This window comes from Theobroma umbraticum, unplaced genomic scaffold (genome assembly GCF_002168275.2).
Source record: "Theobroma umbraticum cultivar Fairchild unplaced genomic scaffold, ASM216827v3 scaffold_147.0, whole genome shotgun sequence".
Lineage (NCBI taxonomy): Eukaryota > Viridiplantae > Streptophyta > Magnoliopsida > Malvales > Malvaceae > Theobroma > Theobroma umbraticum.
Genome location: NW_018397259.1, coordinates 9,528,130 through 9,547,510, shown reverse-complemented (window position 1 = coordinate 9,547,510; position 19,381 = coordinate 9,528,130). Strand labels below are relative to the sequence as shown.

The 19,381-nt window shown below is 35.0% G+C and overlaps 3 protein-coding genes and 1 pseudogene across 6 annotated transcripts; 3 read left to right on the top strand and 1 right to left on the bottom strand.

Moving 5' to 3' along the window:
* Positions 1-2,049: 2,049 nt before the first annotated feature.
* LOC110415819 (putative UDP-glucuronate:xylan alpha-glucuronosyltransferase 4 pseudogene) lies at positions 2,050-3,991 on the top strand (annotated as a pseudogene). The gene is made up of 2 exons (XR_016351158.1): positions 2,050-2,785; positions 3,021-3,991. The product of XR_016351158.1 is annotated as a putative UDP-glucuronate:xylan alpha-glucuronosyltransferase 4 pseudogene (transcript).
* Positions 3,992-6,113: 2,122 nt separating this feature from the next.
* LOC110415751 (putative UDP-glucuronate:xylan alpha-glucuronosyltransferase 4) lies at positions 6,114-8,116 on the top strand. 2 transcript variants are annotated; one of them, XM_089783275.1, is made up of 2 exons: positions 6,114-6,811; positions 7,156-8,116. In XM_089783275.1, the coding sequence occupies exons 1-2, from the start codon at positions 6,114-6,116 to the stop codon at positions 8,114-8,116; spliced, it is 1,659 nt and encodes a 552-aa protein (XP_089639401.1). The 2 variants fall into 2 exon arrangements, with proteins under 2 accessions (XP_089639401.1, XP_021283130.1); XM_021427455.1 differs by having other exon boundaries at positions 6,114-6,846; positions 7,182-8,116.
* Positions 8,117-9,205: 1,089 nt separating this feature from the next.
* On the top strand, positions 9,206-14,162 carry NP1 (NPK1-related protein kinase 1). Of its 2 annotated transcripts, none has more exons than XM_021426502.2 (17): positions 9,206-9,656; positions 9,895-9,936; positions 10,268-10,333; positions 10,422-10,532; positions 10,608-10,688; positions 10,801-10,878; positions 11,003-11,085; positions 11,401-11,482; positions 11,558-11,658; positions 11,769-11,808; positions 11,905-11,964; positions 12,050-12,099; positions 12,192-12,384; positions 12,476-12,670; positions 12,749-13,089; positions 13,180-13,247; positions 13,668-14,162. In XM_021426502.2, the coding sequence occupies exons 1-17, from the start codon at positions 9,363-9,365 to the stop codon at positions 13,769-13,771; spliced, it is 1,989 nt and encodes a 662-aa protein (XP_021282177.1). In that variant the 5' UTR covers positions 9,206-9,362; the 3' UTR covers positions 13,772-14,162. The 2 variants fall into 2 exon arrangements, with proteins under 2 accessions (XP_021282177.1, XP_021282176.1); XM_021426501.2 differs by having other exon boundaries at positions 12,180-12,384.
* Positions 14,163-14,280: 118 nt separating this feature from the next.
* ATN (cyclin family) lies at positions 14,281-16,259 on the bottom strand. Its single transcript, XM_021427035.1, has 4 exons — positions 15,863-16,259; positions 15,617-15,759; positions 15,446-15,504; positions 14,281-15,248 (listed from the first exon to the last, which is right to left on the bottom strand). Exons 1-4 carry the CDS (start codon positions 15,944-15,946, stop codon positions 14,449-14,451), a joined length of 1,086 nt encoding a protein of 361 aa, XP_021282710.1. The 5' UTR covers positions 15,947-16,259; the 3' UTR covers positions 14,281-14,448.
* Between the last annotated feature and the right edge of the window lie 3,122 nt (positions 16,260-19,381).

The following is a 19,381-nucleotide window of genomic DNA, read 5'->3' as shown; positions in this document are numbered from 1 at the left end:
ATACTTTTTCACTCAATTGAACTCCTTTCCATCAGCACTGGATTAGATTATGTTGTGGTTCTGTCACTTATTGAAAAGGTTGAGGAATTTATCACCATTGTTGTCATGTTCTCGTCGACCACTTGGAACTTAGGATTTTTAGAAATAATCTTGTGTTTCAGAAAGGAATCAGCAACATTGTACCAAAGATGAATTTTTTGTTATTCAAATCTGTTATTGTAAAAATCAGGACCCATCAAAATGGCAGCCATAACCAAAATAATACCACTAGTTATAAATTTATAAGGAACCAATTATCAGAGACCAAACATTAGTTTTATCTAGGCAGGTCAAAGCTGTAGAACTTACAGAAGACAGATATTGGTGCACTTATTTATCAGGAAAGAAGCATACAGCATTCAGTTTTGCCAGAATGTGTTCAAGTCTTTGCAAGACCAGGCAAAGTTGGTATTCCATTATACCGTGTAGCAATGGGGGGTGGCTGTTTAACAATGTAACTATTTAGGTGGAATTACTGGGATCTTTATAAAGCTTTCATTGGGACATCAGAAGAGTTTGAAGTTTATGATTTTTGCAGCTTCTTCCTAAGGGACAACCACAAAAAGCTTTTTCTCCAATACCAAAACCAGCCAAATATTCACTCGAATTTGAGGAAATGACACACGACTGACCTTGTATGCATCTGATAAACAAGGTGCCATTATTACTAGATTTTGAGAATTTGATCTGAGGTGTATCCTTATATTTGATTGGTTAAACTAATTCTATTGTTCTTAATCAACTAAATATATATTTGAGCTCAAACCTGAGAAGAATTCCGCAATTTATTATTGACAATTTGGGTGTTTTTTTTTTGGCATGAGTTAAGCTGTTTCTGGTTATTTCTTGATTACATAGCATAATCATATAAACATAGGGGTTATAATACACATGAAAACATATTAACATTTTCATCAGCATGCAGTTGCGCATTTGACTTTGATTTTACTTTCTTTTCTTTCCTCAAATGTTTTTGTGCTTCCAACTTCAAAATTGTTACTATATCTTCTTTCTTACCATTCTCAAACCAGCATGGATATCATACACAAACGTTTATGCCTTGATCAATACTCATTCAACCCTTTGGTGCAAGGCATTGACGCAGACTCCTTGCATTCTTGCCATTTTCCCATTTCTTCCACCTTCTCCTCAAGCCTGTGGGACAACCAGGACCAGCTGCACAAGTTGTTGTAAGAAAAACTTTCCTCCCTAGAAAAAACAAAATGCAGGATTAAGTCGTTACAACATGATGTCTCAAGCTAGACATTTTATGTGGTTTTTATCTCTAACAAGTATCAGGCTGGAGTAGTCCTAGGCCCTCGGTTTTGTGCCGTATTCATGACATTAGGGAATCCTTCATTCAGCCTACCTACTTCCGCGGATTATTATCAGTTTTTCTCATACTTGTTTGAGATTATATTTATGTTCTTAATTGGTTTGAGACAGATATATCTTTTTCAAAGCACAGCAACTTGTGTGTAGCAAGCATTATTACTTAATAGTGGGTTGATCTTAAATAGCATCCTTGGAGCAGCTTTGACCCCACTTCTCATCAGCTACTGAGAATCCCCGACCAGAAGCTACAATTTTCTACTGGTATCATGATGTAATTCGATTAGTAGCTGATTTGAAACTCGACAGTACTCAGATGTAGGAAGCTTGGCAGTAACTTATTCTTTGGTCAATGAAATGTCATGTGTTCTTGTAGAAGATTCTCCATATCACGCTGTGGATTCATGGAAAAGTTTTTCATACTTACTACCGTTCTTGATACCGGATCGCTTATTGGTTTGAGCCGATACTTGGCCTTATGGATTAACGAGTCAGACAGGGGTAAAATATACCTGAACAGCGCGTATATTTATTTATTTTCCTGATTCTGGTGGTAACAATTATTGTTGTTTCTTAGTTGGTTTCATGTTTCCTAGAAAAGGAAAAACATGTAGGATACACTTTTGTCTTTTCTCTCTTCTTCATTTGAACGTGAAGAGCTCAACCCAAGCCCCAAAAATGGCCGTCCAGTCCCGCAGGCCCTATCCAACACTCTTCACTCTCTCTATGACACTCCTCTCTTCATCCCTGGTGATTCTTGTTGTATTTTTCGAGTCAAAGTATAACATTTCCGATACAGTTAAACAGGCCCAAACTGATTCTCAAGTGTTCACATATCCTAGGTGGTTTGATCTAGTTAGAGAAGAGATTAATGGTAAGAAGATTAAGGTCGGTTTGGTTAATTTCGACGATGAAGAGCCTGCATACAAAATACATGGATCAGTTCTTAGTACTGTTCACGTACGTTTTGACCATGTGTCCAAGACGATCAAATGGGGGGATTTTTTCCCCGATTGGATTGATGAAGACGAGGAGTTTGGCCTACCGTCGTGTCCGACGATCCCCATGCCGCGGCTGGAGGATTATCGGGACCTCGACATCGTGATGGCTAGGGTGCCTTGTGATGGGTGGACAAGGACGTCAGGGTTGAGGGATGTGTTCAGGCTGCAAGTTAATTTGGTGGTGGCTAACCTTTTGGTAGAGAGTGGTTGGGTCATGGAGCCTGATGTTAAACGGGCGGTGTATGCGGTGTTCGTCGGCAGCTGTGGGCCCATGCCGGAGATATTCAGATGTGATGATCTGTTGAGGAAGGCAGGGGATCATTGGGTGTATAAGCCTGAGTTGAGAAGGCTGAAACAGAAGGTGCTCATGCCTCTAGGGTCCTGTCAAATTGCTCAGCCATACGCCAAAACAGGTGAGTTTCCTAAAACGTACACAACTTTTTGATAAGGTGGCATGACTTTGACTTAACCATGTATATATATAATTGATAATTAAATATATTGAATCCCAAAATTTGGCAAAATTTCACCCATTTCTTCTTAAATTTTGTTATATTATATCTATTGTTGTATGTTCTAACAGTTGACAACTTGTACAAAATTTGAACAAGTCCTAACAATTGTAAAGTTGGTTTTTTTTTTATTAAGGCAAAGAGGTTTGGAGATATTTCTTGTCAGAAGACAAGGTAAAGAAACAGGAATACAGTGTGTTCCATCAAAAGGAGGCCTATGTAACAATCCTCCACTCTTCCGAAGCTTATGTTTGTGGTGCAATAGCTTTGGCACAAAGCATTATTCTATCCAATTCGACTCGAGACCCTTTCTTTAATTTGTTAAGTAATTCTGCTCGAGACCTGCTCCTCCTCCACGATGAAAACATTTCCCCCAAGTCTTTGACAGGGCTCAGAGCTGCAGGGTGGAAAACCAGGCAAATCGAACGCATAAGGAGCCCCTTTGCCAAGAAAGGTTCTTACAACGAGTGGAACTACAGCAAGCTCAGGATTTGGTTGCTAACATGGTATGATAAAGTGATTTTCATCGATGCAGACGTTCTAGTTCTCAAAAACATGGATGGGCTATTCGTTTATCCTCCATTGTCAGTTGCTAGCAATTATGATAAAACTTTGTTCAACTCGGGAATCATGGTGGTTGAGCCATCATTGTGCATGTTTGAAGACTTGATGATGAAAAGGCTCGAGGTGGATTCATACGACGGAGGGGACCAAGGGTTTCTCAACGAAGTCTTCACATGGTGGCACAGGTTGCCTTCCAAGGTGAATTTTCGGAAGATTTTTCAAAGGAATGGGAGTCGGAAAAACATCCCTGATGATCTTTCTGCTATACATTATCTGGGGTTGAAGCCATGGATGTGTTACAGGGACTATGACTGCAACTGGGACATGAAAGAGAGGCAGATTTTTGCCAGTGACAAAGCTCATGAAAAGTGGTGGCAAGTCTATGATACAATGCCTGAGAACTTGCAGCAGTATTGTGGGTTGACTGAGAACAGGGATAGTAGGATAAAGAAATGGAGGAAAATTGCTAGGTATCTTAGGCTCCCTGATGAACATTGGAGGATTGGTGTGAAAGATCCTAGACAGTACAATCTTGTTCAATAAGAAGAAGGGTGCCAAATTCTTGAAGGAAAAAACATAATTTATGTCATTTGTAGTATACCATTAGAAAATAATGTAAACTTCAAAGTTGGAGCCAAAGGTTTAGTATATCTTTAAAAAGTTTAAGAAATTTTAATTTAAATAAAAAAAGTACACATGCACATTACATCCGGATAATTTTATACAGAGAAATTAATAGTGTAAATCTTACAAAAAACACAACTTATTCATAATGTATTACTTAAAAAACATTGCAACACATTGAAACACATCAAACTAATCTTCCTAATAACATAGGAGCATAATCAAATATATAAAGACATCACACTTTTCATATTCAAACAATTCAATATAGATTCAATATAAAGTACTATCTACTTACATTTTTTATATAATTTTAATTGTTGTGATTTTATTGTTTTTAATTAACATTTCATAAATAAGTTTTATTCTCATAGAAAATCACACTCGTATTTTTAAGTGTAAACAAATAGGTTAACTCTTGAATAGAGAATATTCAATAATTTTATCGAGTGAAACGAATAATGTAAAATCTTATGAGAATAGAACTTATTTATAATGTATTAATTTGAAAAAAAAATCACAAAATGTCATGAAGAAAAATTGAATCCAATAGGACCTAAGCGGTAATTACTACTCAAGTGCAAAGCTTAGAAATATGAAAGCAAACATAAGATTAAAACATGCTTTCTAGTCATCCATAAATTTTGCAGCCACCATGAAACTTGTAATCAGGAGACGATGCGCATTGAGTGAAGTAATTAGATGAGAACCCATTCTTTCCAGGAATCCGTCGACATATATAAGTGCAACAGCAAAGCAAGAATTGCTGCATTTGGAGTACTTGAAGATGCGTCCAACATACTGTCTAATGCTCAAGGCAGGTGCTTTTGTACCATGGAATATGGTAACAACATCCATCCTCCTTGATCCCCCTATCAGCTTTTCATTCCTCTGGATGGACCTTTCCAGGGTAGAAGACAGAAGGGATAAAACTATGAGAGCTCCTGGAACCCAAATTACTTGATTCATCTAATTAATCCAAAAGATGCGTAAAGGATCACACCCGACAGCCTTGCCTTTGATCATCATTGTTCCCATGCTTAAACCATTTGTTCTCTAGTAGGAGTTGAAAGGTATCCACGTTTTGGGATAATGTAAGATCCCAAATTCCTAAGTTGGTCTTTGAGGCTTTGTTTCTGTTTCCTTTAAACTTGATTTTGTGGTAGTGATGATGTAATGCTATTGAAATAATCTATCAAAACTCAGCTTGGTAGCCATACTTGACCTTATGTTTTTATGTTTTAAGAAATGATTTTTTATAGTCTCTTAAATTAGGGTTTAATTCAATAACACACCACATTAATTATTAAATTATATTTTTCTATTCCGTTCATAATAATTTTTTTCATTAAGATGTTGAATCACGAAAATTTCTTACATCTAGACTCTGGTCAAAAGGTACATGTAACGTTTATGACTTTATTGATTAGATTATCAATAGTTTGCTCATCGTATGATGATGTACATATACATAGATGAAGTTCAAATTTCTACTTAAACGATTAATTTTTATAAAAAAAAGTTGACTATTACTTTAAATCAATTTATTGTTAGCTAATAATGAAGGTTAAATAAATAATCCAAGATCCAATTCCAATTCCACTGACCATTATTTCAAACTTCTAATTATGGTATATATCACACATGTCAAGGAAAAATTAAAAGGAGGATTTGGGTTTCTTTACTAAAATGTCTAATAATTAAATGAATGTCTTGGTTGTGTTGACATATATATACATATATATATTCACACACAAAAGTGAGAAAAATATCCCAAATTAATGGAAAATAGTGGTTTTCCTAACCCCAATCTGTAATCCAACTAAGCTTTTAACATCCAAATATGTTTTCACTCTCATAATTAATGCATGTGTGTGAGAGAATATTATATCCTACGATCAAAACTACCCGACGTGCAACCATGCACATATGCCAACACACTACCAACTCTTTCCACCCACGTTTCCTTATACAAACAAGTTTTCCCTTCAAAGTCTCCTTCTTTCTTCTTCGTGTGGAGAGCTCAACCAAAGTCCCAAAAATGGCCACCAAGTTCCTCAATTCCAACCAAAAACTCTTCATCCTCTCTCTGATACTCCTCTCTTTATCCTTGATGATTCTTCTTGTATTTTTCGGGTCAAAGTATAGCATTTTCGATACGGGTAAAGCCCAGATCGAGCCTCAGGTGTTCACATATCCTAGGTGGTTTGATCTTATTAAAGAAGAGATTGATGGGAAGAAGATTAAGGTTGGTTTGGTTAATTTCGGTGATGAAGAGCCTGCGTATAGAGTGCATGGATCAGGTGTCAATACTGTTCACGTACGTTTTGACCGTGTATCCGAGGCTAGCAAATGGGTGGATTTTTTCCCGGAATGGATTGATGAAGACCAGAAGTCAGGCCCGCCGACGTGTCCAGAGATCCCTATGCCACGGTTGGAGGATTATCGGGACCTCGACGTCGTGGTGGCTAAGGTACCGTGCGATGGGTGGACAGGGAAGTCAGGGTTGAGGGATGTGTTCAGGTTGCAAGTTAATTTGGTGGTGGCTAATCTTTTGGTAAGGAGTGGTTGGGTCATGGAGCCTGATGTTAAACGGCCTGTGTACGCAGTGTTTGTCGGCGACTGTGGGCCCATGCCGGAGATATTCAGATGTGATGATCTATCGAGTAAGCTAGGGGATCATTGGGTGTATAAGCCTGAACTGAGGAGGCTAAAACAGAAAGTGGTCATGCCTTTAGGGTCATGCCAAATTGCTCAACCATATGGGATAACAGGTGAGTTTCTAGTTTGCTTTAGTTTTGATTTTTTTTTTCATTTTTATGTTTTTTCTTCAACAAAAGAACCTTTTTATGTTTTAATTATTATTGATTAATGAGGAAAATTAGCAATTGTTCATGACTTTAAAGTTTTACCAAAAGTAGATATGCTACAAAATTTTTGGTTTTGGTAAGTTCTTGACTTCATTACTATAATTAGATCGTACACAACTTTTGTTAAGGTGGCATGAGTTTGACCTTACCATGTATATATAATTAATAATTAACATTGAATCATCAAAATATGGCATATAAGTAATGTGCAAGCTCAGCAAAAATTTCACCCATTTCAGGTAAGGAGGCTTGGAGATATTATTCCTTGCCAAAAGAAAAGCGAAAGAAATTGAAATACAGTACATTCAATCAAAGGGAGGCCTATGTAACAATTCTCCACTCTTCGGAAGCTTATGTTTGTGGTGCAATAGCTTTGGCACAGAGCATTATTTTAGCCAATTCTACTCGAGACCTACTCCTCCTTCATGATGAAAACATTTCCCCCAAGTCCTTGACAGGGCTCAGAGCTGCAGGGTGGAAAACCAGACAGATCGATCGTATCCGGAGCCCTTTTGCCCAAAAAGGTTCTTACAACGAATGGAACTATAGCAAACTCAGGATATGGTTGCTAACATGGTATGACAAGGTGGTTTTCATCGATGCAGACGTTCTAGTTCTCAAAAACATGGATAACCTATTCATTTATCCTCCACTGTCAGCTGCTGGCAATGATCAAACTTTGTTCAACTCGGGAATCATGGTGGTCGAGCCATCATTGTGTATGTTCGAAGACTTGATGGTGAAAAGTTTCCAGGTGGATTCATACAACGGAGGGGACCAGGGATTTCTAAACGAGGTCTTCACATGGTGGCACAGGTTGCCTTCCAAGGTGAATTTCTTGAAGGTTTTTCAAAGGAATGGGAGTCGAGAAAACATCCCTAATGACCTTTCTGCAATACACTATCTGGGGTTGAAGCCATGGATGTGTTACAGGGACTATGACTGCAACTGGGACATGAAAGAAAGGCAGATTTTCGCCAGTGACAAAGCTCATGAGAAGTGGTGGCAAGTCTATGATGCAATGCCTGAGAACTTGCAGCACTACTGTGGGCTGACTGAGAACATGGATTGGAGGATAAAGAAATGGAGGAAAATTGCTAGGAACCTCAGGCTTCCTGATGAACATTGGAGGATTGGTGTAACAGATCCTAGACAGCATAATTTTGTTCAATAAACAGAAGGGTACTGCCAAATTCTTGAATGGAAAAACATAATTTATGCCATTTTTAATCTAAAATTAGAATCCAGACCTTCTCTTCTCTCTATTCAAATTCCTTTATTTTGGATTTAAAATAATAATATAAAAATGCAAATTTGGAACCAAGGATTTAGTTAATCTCTCTCTTCTTTAAAAGGTTTAGGAAATTTTTAAATAGTAACAAAAGAAAGTGTTGAAGAATTTGGAAGGCAAAGGCATGGTGTCATGGCACAAAGAAAACAATCATTAAGGGAGCAGCATCTCTATGTCTCTACCCACCAAATCAAAAACTTTCTAAAAAAATAAAAAAGAAAATCAAATATTTTATCTACATGATCAATTACTAATGCTTTTCTTTTCTTTTTCTTTTTATTTCCCTCTTTATGAACCAAAATTAGTGGTGGGATATTATCATAGCTCTGAATTTTGTAGTTTTTAACATAAAAATTTATTTTTATTATTTTTGTCCTTTGATAATTATTTTGTCAAGTATAATTAATTGTATTGAAAGTAATTTTGATGAACTTTAATCCATTTGCTCTATTTTTTTTCAAGAAATTAAAATAAAAAATCTGATTTTGATGTATTTTATATCAAAATTTAAAGTTTTTATAATATATATTTAATATTTTTTAACATAAAAAGTAAAAAAATATTTAAAAATAAGTTTATAATATAAAGAAATAAAAATATTAGATATTTGTAAAAAAGTAAGAAATTCATTTTGAGATATCCCAAAAATAAAAAAATAGCTGAAACAATATATAACGAATTAAAACACGTAAATAACAAATATGATTATTATTATTATTAAATGAAAATTAATTCACTTTGACATAATTAAGAAAAGCATTTTCCAAAAAATATATCTTACTTTTTCCTAGTAGTAATATTTTTTTGCATAGTGTTTCAAAAATATCAACAAAGTAAAAAATAAAATTTTTTTCCTACTCATAATAAAAATAATTCTTACTATTTTCCTAAAATAAAAAAATATTTGGTATTTTTGAAAAAGCAACCACACCCAACCTTTTCCCTCCTCTCTTTCTCTCTCTCCAAGTGCAAAGTTCTAATTGTTTTTTTTTTTCTCTCTTACTTTTGCCGACCAAAGAAAGAAACGAAGAAAAGGATGAAAGAATGGAACTTTAAAACGAGTTAACTCACTGGAATCTCGCTCTTTCTCTTTCCTCAACTTGGGTGTTTTTTTTTTTTTGTTTTGAAAATGCAAGACCTCTTCGGATCAGTTCGGCGTTCGCTGGTGTTCCGTACAACCCCAGACAATATCAACAACACCCAAGAAAACAGCCCCCCGATTCCAACTACAGCCAATGCCTTTGTTGAAAAGATAAATTCTTGCATCCGCAAATCGCGGGTCTTCTCTAAACCTTCCTCTCCTTTGCCTTCTCCTCCTCCGACGATCCGATGGCGGAAAGGGGAGTTGATTGGTTCTGGTGCCTTTGGCAGGGTTTATATGGGCATGAATCTTGATTCTGGAGAGCTTCTTGCTGTCAAAGAGGTGTTTTTTTCTTTCTTTTTGAATTGGTGGATTTTTGGGTTTTTTTTTTTTTTGCGGTTTCTTTTAATGAGTTTCAGTTAATTGTGGGTTCGAAATTGAAACTCTGAGATGGGTTTGGGTTTGTTTTGAGCTTTTTCATTGATTTTTGGATTTTGTTTAATCTTTGAAGTGGAATGTGATCTAAAGTTAGTGGATATGAAATTGATCTCATTTGTTTCTTGGCCTTTTGTTGTTTCAGGTTCTAATTGCAGCAAACAGTGCTTCAAAGGAGAAAGCACAGGTTTGGACTTTGAACTTGGTTCTTTTGTCTTTTTAGCTAATAAAACGATAAATATCTTATCTCAGAGTAAATAGTTGCTATTAAGTAGGTAAACGTTGTCATTTTCCATAGAATGGGAGAATTCTTGAGATTCTGAAATTAGTTTCACTTATTGTTAGCTTCCTGCCAATGAAATGTTTGATTATCTAGGTATCTGAAGTTTCAGTTCTTAATACATAGAACAGAATTTTCCACCTATGATGATTGGTACTAGTTTCGCTTGTCATTGTTAATTGAATGAGGAATTGCCGTAACATGACCAACCTTGATTTGCTTCTTGTTATGTAAGTAGGCTCATGTCAGGGAGCTTGAGGAAGAAGTAAAGCTTCTCAAGAATCTTTCACATCCGAACATTGTTGTAAGTAATGACTATGCTGTTTTGTATATTGATTGAATTGATGAAGGGTATTGCCTTTCTTTCATCGGGACATACTTTCCATCTCCAGAGATATTTGGGAACAGTGAGGGAGGAGGAAACCTTAAATATTTTGCTCGAATTCGTCCCTGGTGGATCTATTTCATCACTTTTGGGAAAATTTGGACCCTTCCCTGAAGCTGTAAGTCATGGATGACAGAAGTTTTTGAATTTTGTTGTTTTTAATGCTAATCTTGTGTACTAATTTCTCAAACAGGTTATAAGAAAATACACGATGCAGTTATTATTGGGCCTCGAGTATTTACACAACAATGGCATTATGCACAGGGACATTAAGGTACATTTTATTTTCCAGCCATTAATGTTATAAATTGAAAAAGGTCCTTGGTTTCTTTCTCTCTTCTCTTTTTCTGATGAATAAATAATATGCTCATTCTATCTATTGGCAGGGGGCAAACATCCTGGTAGATAATAAAGGGAGCATTAAACTTGCAGATTTTGGTGCATCCAAACAGGTCGTTGAGCTGGTAATTGTGCAACTGGTCAACCTTATATTTACATTTACAGTTTTCTCCATTTTAGAATGTAGTTTTCACTTAAATCAATACTTATAAATCACGTTTAGTTCTAATAGAGATGGTGTTTCTGTAGGCTACTGTTTCTGGTGCCAAGTCTATGAAGGGTACGCCATATTGGATGGCTCCTGAAGTCATTTTGCAGACAGGGCATAGTTTGTAAGAACAACTGGATCACTAAATAAGTCTAATTGTTTACATGTGTGCCAGTTCTCTATGACATGCTTAGAATTGGTTGGCTTCCTGTGAATTTGACTATGGTAGATCTCTGAGGTCCCCACTCTATATTCCTCGAAGCATTTAAATGATATTATAGCTTTCTTTGCTGGTCTTTGCATGTGCTTCGTATTTATTAATTAGCTATTTTTGCTGCATGTATAGTGGATCACTGTAGATTATGATGATTGATATATGATATTTAAATTATATCGATGTACTGAACTTTACTGATACTTTATGGATACAATTTTCTAGTTCTGCTGATATATGGAGTGTTGGCTGTACGGTGATTGAAATGGCCACTGGAAAGCCTCCTTGGAGCCAACAATACCAAGAGGTAACTGGTCTCTTGACATTTTAAAGATTGTTCTATGAGGTGTTCTTTCATCATTGTACTCATGTGTTTGTTCAGGTTGCTGCACTCTTCTATGTAGGGACAACGAAGTCTCATCCACCTATTCCAGAGAATCTTTCTATTGAGGCAAAAGATTTTCTGCTGAAATGTTTGCAAAAGTATGTTATCTTTTTCTGTGATTCTAGGAGTAAATATATAGGATAAACTTTCTGGCCTTTTTTTCTCTTCAAACCTGTGGTGTATGACCATATGTGTTATGCAATTTCAGGGAACCAGAGTTAAGGCCAGCAGCATCTGAACTGCTAAAGGTGATTGCCGTTTGATTAATATTTCCCTTTGTCATTTGGACATTACATGCTGCAGTTGCTGTAGGATTAATATTCTCGATTGTCAACTACATGCAGCATCCCTTTGTCACTGGAGAATCCCAGGAGTCTAATCCCATTTTGCATGCTTCAGTCATGGTCAGTACACTTGAACTGGATTCTATTTATTTTGTTTGTTTGTCTTTTCTCCCTTAGAACTTCTGAAATTTATCTCTTTCATCAGGAGAACTCTGAAATCCCTTCATCATTACATGCCACTAACCACGAAGGCTCGTAAGTATTATAATTTGAACTTGTAAAGTAATTGCATTGTCAATTGTCAAGCTGGAAAGGGTCTTTAACTATGGCATCAGTTTTCTTTCCAGTAAAGTTTCAACGTGTCCTGATTCGGTAGATATCTGTAATTTGGGTAGTCTGAACTGCTCAAACACATTTGTTGAGAAGTTTTCAGAAAGCAAAGACTCGTGGAGAATGAACTGCAGTGAGGATGATATGTGTCAGATTGACAAAGATCATTTAGGTCTTTGTTCCTCTTCAATGCTTGATAATGTTAACAAGGTAACTGCATTCATGCTTTTCTCAAGGTTCAGATATTTTAATCATTTGAGAATTACAGCTGCTAATTCATGAATCATCTTCTTGTACTTAGAGTTCTGATCCCCTTTGTGAACCTTCCCATGACTGGAAGAGCAAATTTGGTGAAGATCCTGAAACAGTTCCGGTTGGTGGCCCTACAACTTGTGGTAAGGGGGGCAATGATTATTCCTTTACTTGTGGGCCATCACTCTCAGAAGATGATGATGAACTCACTGAATCAAAAATTAGAGCCTTTTTGGATGAGAAGGTACTATTTTATCAGATTCTCTTAAATTTGGCCTCATGTCAGATCATTTTGACAATGAAGTTTTAACCAACTCCTCAGGCTTTGGAACTAAAGAAGCTGCAAACACCATTATATGAAGAGTTTTACAACAGCTTGAATGTAGCATCCTCCCCAAGTTTTATTGAGAATAAACGAGATGAGACACCCCCAAATTACTTGAAATTACCTCCCAAAAGCAGGTCCCCAAGTCGTGGTCCTATTGGCACCCCATCTTCTGCAGCTGATGCTATTGGTACTGGGAGCCCTGGGAGTAATAATAGCAGGCGTGTGTCAAATATTGGCCATGCTAGTGACCAAACTTCACAGGACAATTCATCACCTCAGCTTAGTGATTGGAAAGGGCTTCTAGTTGATGGCCAGCCAGAACCGAGCAGCCCAAGGTTAGTCCATAGTTGATTGGTTTGTTGCCTGCCCTTATTCTGAGTCTCTCTTGTGGAGTAATCTGAAATAGAATCATTTCCTATGTACAGTATAATTTCTTCTGAAAGACATAGGAAGTGGAAAGAAGAGCTTGACCAAGAGCTTGATAGAAAGCGAGGTAGATATACTTGGTTCCTCTCTGCCCCTCTTCTGTTTGTCCACTCTTTTTTTCTTCTTCCTCATATTGCCTACTAAATGGTTGACTATCGTGACTGTTTCATTGAATGTACCATAATTTTATTTTATGGTACCTTGGGAATGCCCAAGGTTAGTCAAGAAGCCTTATGCATTCCCAACAATTCATTCATCTCATGCTCAAACCAGATCTGAAGCTACAGCTGCCCATGCCTAATAATTACTTGAACAACATAGCTTAAGATTTTCTGCCTTCGATGGCATCTTATCTCAATTAGTCTTTACTTCATGTTTTCACAGTTGTATTGCCATAAGATAGCAAGTTTGTCTTTTAGGTGGTGTGGTGACTATCCAGATTTTCATGGTCCATATAGTTTAGCAAATAATAGTGAAATGTTTGCAGAGATGCTGCGCCAGGCAGGTGTGGGAGGGAAGACTTCATCACCTAAGGATCGAGCCTTAAATAGGCAGAGAGATCGGACAAGGTTTGCATCTCCAGGGAAATGAGTGCCTGTCAGAGTAAATGGTGCCTCTTGAGAAGTTTTTTTTCCTATCAAGAGTTAATTATAACATTTACAATTTCATTTGGAGTGAGCTTGTTCTGGCTCCCATGAAAGCGACAATGACATCTCTTGTGCCCTATGCAATTTCTCATTGTTCAACCAGGAAGATTTGTCCTTTTAAAGGCCTAGCTGATGTTTGTTACTCAACATATAAATAGGTGATGATACTATATTTTTTTTTCTTCTTTTTTCCCCCTTCTGGGTGGTAACTGGTTTGAGGGGTTGGGTATATGTTTCCTCAAGTTTGTTTGGTTCATATATTTCTGTTACTGATGTAGAATAATAATGAGATTGTGATTGAGATATGGCAATTTAGCCAAAGCACAAAGCCTGTCTTCACATGCATGCTTATGATTGTTTTCCTTCCTTTTTTTCACCTCTTTCTAACCAATGGATAGCTAAAGACCTTTAGATCAGTTTGTATGAAATGGAGAGATAAAATTCACAAACATGTAAGAAAAATCACTTTGGACATTGTGGAAAGCATGTATGGAAATCTATACTGATACATCATCAACCAATTCACAACCATGCAAGGAAAACTATTATGGACATTGTGAAAGAATATCTTCAAACGTTTGCTTCAAGCCACACTGATAAATCAAAGAAAGTTCATGACCCTTAAATTCTCCCAGTCGAGAATCGTATGGGCAGTAAGACTGGACGCTGCTTCAGTCCACTCATTGGTCCATCACTTTTCTGAAAGCTTTTTCTGCTCTTCAATGGAGACACCAATCTGTTTGCCAAACGTGAAGGCGAAAAGGATCTGCGCAGCTTTGAAGCAGCTGATAGCTTTGGTGACCTTTTGCTAATGTTCGTTGATCTCGTGGGAGAAAGAGAAACCACGGGTGGGTTCTTGATCTTGACTTGAAACTTGGAAGCTGATGGAGGGGACTTGATCAAGAATTTATGTGGAGTTTGAGCTTGTCTGTTTCTTGCAATCACTGGGGACGTTGTCTTGCAGAACTTCTGTTGCTGTGAAGCAGGTGTTGAACTGAACAAAGGGTTTGGGAATAAAACAGTCTTTTTAGCCCATGGCCTATTCCTTGGTGACACCCTATTGGCCATATGTCTGTTATTTTCCTTATCAAATTCCCTGAATCTGGGAGGAGAAGAAACCTTGAAGTTGATCCTGGAACGAGCCCTTTGAAGAGAGGGTGAGTCAGATTCTGTTCGAATCAGTTGTAGTTTGTTCTGTTTCTCCTTCTTTCTTCTGGCTCTGAGTTCAGTGTTTTCAGGCTGTGCTCTTTGCTTTCTATGTTCAGTCAGTGGAGTTTTTGGATCCTCAGCAACACCTGTCTTCTTCTTGGTTTTGTCATCAACTGCTGCTAGTATCTCTCTCGCAAACTGACTTGCTTGAAGGATTTCTCCCACTGTTTCTCCTACTAGCATTGCTGGCAACGACATCCTCCTCCATTCACCTGCATTAGAAGTTTGAAGGAACCCAATTATTTCTCTTCTTAGCTAGCTTACAGATTCTATGCAGTTGAAGACCATTTCATCAAATTAATGAGAAGTCAAACAACATTTCTCAAGTCAGGAAAATTTTGAGCACAAATTCTCAACTTAGAAAGAAAAGCCAGTTGTCCAATCAGATGAGAAGGGGAGAGATATATACCTCCTGCACTGGCTGGAAACTTCCCAACTAGAGATTTCCTTGGAGTAGCATTCTTGATCCTTCAAATTAATCAAATTAAAAAGCACCCAAATTTAGTATGCAAAACAAAAAGGTCAGGCTTTTAGGCCATAGTTTAAGAAAAAACAAAACCAAACCCAAATTTGAGCTTACGTCAAAGACTCTTGCTTGCACCTGAGACTAGTCCTCAAGTAACCCCTAGTACTCCTAGGACTTAGACTCACCCCTGATATCACCTTTCTTCCTCCTGCTACTGTGTACTGCAACTCTTGCAACCTTGCCATACATTGCTCCACCTTCACAATCCCAAGCAAAGAACAAAAACCCCATAAGCCCATAAAAAAAAAGGAAAACCCTTTTTCTTCTTAGTTGCTTAGAAAATGAAGTGCCCAACTTTACCTTCTTTACAGTTTCTCTGAGTAGGACAGGATTAAGAGGAGCCACCATGACTTTCCTTTGCTTTGGTGGGGTTCTTGCAACCATTATTGCCAGAAAAAAAAAAGAAATTTCAACAGCCAACAAAAAAAAAAGGAAAATTTTAAAAACCAATGTGGGTCTTTTCTAAAAGGAAGTACTTCGTTGGCTCCTCCGCTCCTCCCTCTTTCTTTGTTCCTCTAAATACCCATCAAGGGGAGTTGATAACGTAATCTGGGTTTGGTTTCAGTTACTGTTTTTTCTCTTCAAAACTCAAAAGATTTTCACCTCTCTCTCTCTCTCTCTCTCTCTCTCTCGAGTTTATCAGTGAAGTGGCAACAAAGTCAAAAAGCTTTGGTTCAAGATTGAGGGATGCTCAGTAACGGATCTCCATTGGCTTGTCTCAACGGTCAGATAATCTATCATTACAAAAAGAACGTATACAATATGCCAACGGCTACTTGTATTTGGCCTTTTCTCTCTTTTTTTTTAATATTAAAATATTATTAGTGTTTTAATGGAGGACCGTTGATCATGAAGATATCAACGGTTCATCTCCTCTTTTAGTTTTTTGACTTTGGATTATTAGGGGTATATTAGAGGTTAAAAAAAGAAAAACGAGAATGCAACGTGTTACGTTGTAACTGAACCAAGTGTGTCATAAAGATTTAACCAAATGTCATTAAATAGTTTGGTGACTTTCGTTTCATTACATTGTATATGTGTTCACCGAATAGAAATCCAGAGAAAAAATATTAGCCTTTTAGCTGTTGTAATAAAATAAATAAATTACCTCTACTTTTTGAATTTTGATTATAATTTATTTTTAATTCATTAATATTAAAAATAAACCCCTCTTAAAAATTCACTTTTTATTCAGAATCGAAATAAAAAACTATATGAGCAAGCAAAATAATTAGACAGATGAAAAATAAAAAATGATGAATTTTTGTTTGAAAAGAATTTTGATGAATTGATTACAGATGGACTTCCCATGAAAATTTACAAAATTGAATATGCTTTTTAATTCCAAGGAAAACAATTGAATAAAAAATTTAAAAATAATTTAAACACTACATAAAAATTTAGAAAAAACAATATCTCAAACACTCAAAAAATGAAAAGAATTTAGCAAGTTTCAAGTTGGGGTTAATTGATGGTAACTAAGTAAGCTCATGGGATCTAGAAAGATTTGGAGATAGATTTGAAAATCAATAAATTTTAAATGAAAGTTTGAAAAAAATTGATTGGTTCTCGAGAAAGTTTTGAAAATTTTTTTATTAGTTTGATGAAATAAAATACTTTAAATAGATACAATTAAGAAAAATCTCCTTATTACGTGCTGATTCTCTAAGTTCAAGTTTCGAATGAACGAGATGATGCACAACAAGCAAAAGAGAAATGACAGACAAAAACAGAAAACAAAAAGAAAAACATTTTGAACAGAACTAATTGTGATATATTAATTGTTACTCTTTTCATTGTTTAATCTGCTCCCTTATTGTCTCTGTTATTTTTCAATTTGTAGTAATAATTGTAATATATTAATACTCAAAAAAATACTTCAATTATTTTAAAAAATTTAAATAAATCTTTATTTTTAAGTTATTATATCCTTATTTTAAATCAAATAAATTTTATAATTAATAGATAATTAATTGTTATTAATTAAAATATATTTTTTCTTTTTTTTCAAATCTTAAAATATTACTAAAATTTTAATAGAAGATGGTTGATCATGCAGAAATTAAAGGGTCATCTTCTCTTTTATCTTTTTGACTTTGGATTATTGGGGTATGATACAAATTAAAAAAGAAAAGAAAAGAAAAAATGCAATGTGTTACGTTTTAACTGAGCCAAAGTGTATTATAAAAATTTAATCAAATGTCAATAAATACTTGAGCAACTTTCCTTTTAATACATTATAAAGAGATAAAATACATGGATTTTTTAAATTTTTTATTATAATTATAGATGAATTTATTAATTTTCAAAATCGACACTTTTATCCTAAACATGTAAACGATTTTATTGTCTAAATATGAAATATCTAAAATATCTTAACTCATTTTTCACTTTTTTTCTTGTCTTTCATGCTAACTGATAACACTTTTTTATCTCGACCGACCATCTCGTGGTTGAATCTAATCATAAAATGTCAGATCTTGTCAGTTCTCATTAAGGAAGTACCATATTTGAGGAGTGCTAATCCGGTGCTCCGTAGTGCTCCCCTTAGAGCACCAAGATCGATGCTCGCTAAGGACTAGTACAATGGACATGGGTGGATCTACCTTAGAATGTGACCACTTATTTGTCAAAATTGTTTACTTGTTATTTATACTACTAATTTAAAGTTTTATATAGTTAATATATAAATGAATACACTTTTTTTTTTTGTAATTTTGTAGGGGGTGGGTTAATGAGTCTAAGTCAAAGTAGATTTATTAAAAAATAATTTATATATTAATATTTAAATATTATATGAAAAGATAAATTTTTTTTATAATTTAAGATTTTATTAAACAAATACTCTCATATAAAAAAATTCAAGTTCAACTCTTCTTGATTCTTTGCTATGTTTTTCACACTTTTAAAACAGCTTATCTTTCAATCCAAATTAAATTTTTAAATACATCATGTCTAAGTACCGGTTGGCTTGATTTATATTTAGCTTATCTACTATTTAAAAGTAGAAGCTGAGCTAAATAAAATTTCGTAAAAATCTCTTAAAAAAAGTAATTTTTTTTTAAAAATAAACTCCTGAAAAAAGAGTTCAAAAAAAGCTCCAATTAGGAGCTTTCTCTTCTTTTTTTTTTTTAAATACATCACTTATTAAGAGAGTTATTTTTTTCCAAAAAAATCCTTTCTCCCTATCAATCTCCCTCTCCTCTCTCTTTTTCTGCAAATCAGGAGTTTTTTTATTCTTATAAAAATTAAAAAGAACAAAAACAAAAAAATCAGAACTACATTTATATATTATTTTTTCCTTTTTTAGTTCTGTTTTTCATTTTATTTTTTATCATTCTTTTATTTTTTTGAGTTTTTGAAACTCTCTTTATTATTTGATATTTCTCAATTTATTATTTGATATGTCAATTATGTGATATTTATTTGTTCTTAATATTTATTGATTATGATTGAAATAAATCAAATAGGTTTGTTCATGTTAATGATTTGTTCATGTCAAATAGGTATGATAATAGTACTTTTTCTTTTGTGTTTTTGACAAACCAATTGTTTTCTCAAACAGAATTAAAGTCTAACCCACTATAAGAGATCTTATTATTGATTAAAATATTATCTTTTTATCAAAACCAAATTAACTTAACCTAATTTTGATAAAGATACAAAAATAAATAATATAAATCCACATTTTGATTTTACAAGAAAATTTAACAATTATAAAACTTTGTACTATATAATTTAGACTTAAAATTTCAATTAAAATTATGAAATAAATGACGATATCTATTATTTTTAACTAATTGTGTATAGAATAAATTT

What these genes read in the sequence shown, in the direction of transcription:
- LOC110415751 (XM_021427455.1), top strand. Translation starts at nt 6,114, where the DNA reads ATGGCCACCAAGTTCCTCAATTCCAACCAAAAACTCTTCATCCTCTCT. An exon ending in TCAACCATATGGGATAACAG is followed by an intron (nt 6,847 to 7,181) that starts GTGAGTTTCTAG and finishes CACCCATTTCAG; the next exon opens with GTAAGGAGGCTTGGAGATAT.
- NP1 (XM_021426501.2), top strand. Translation starts at nt 9,363, where the DNA reads ATGCAAGACCTCTTCGGATCAGTTCGGCGTTCGCTGGTGTTCCGTACA. An exon ending in TTGCAGACAGGGCATAGTTT is followed by an intron (nt 11,086 to 11,400) that starts GTAAGAACAACT and finishes ACAATTTTCTAG; the next exon opens with TTCTGCTGATATATGGAGTG. An exon ending in CCAGAACCGAGCAGCCCAAG is followed by an intron (nt 13,090 to 13,179) that starts GTTAGTCCATAG and finishes TCCTATGTACAG; the next exon opens with TATAATTTCTTCTGAAAGAC.
- ATN (XM_021427035.1), bottom strand. Translation starts at nt 15,946, where the DNA reads ATGGTTGCAAGAACCCCACCAAAGCAAAGGAAAGTCATGGTGGCTCCT. An exon ending in TGCAAGCAAGAGTCTTTGAC is followed by an intron (nt 15,505 to 15,616) that starts GTAAGCTCAAAT and finishes ATTAATTTGAAG; the next exon opens with GATCAAGAATGCTACTCCAA. An exon ending in GTTTCCAGCCAGTGCAGGAG is followed by an intron (nt 15,249 to 15,445) that starts GTATATATCTCT and finishes CTTCTAATGCAG; the next exon opens with GTGAATGGAGGAGGATGTCG.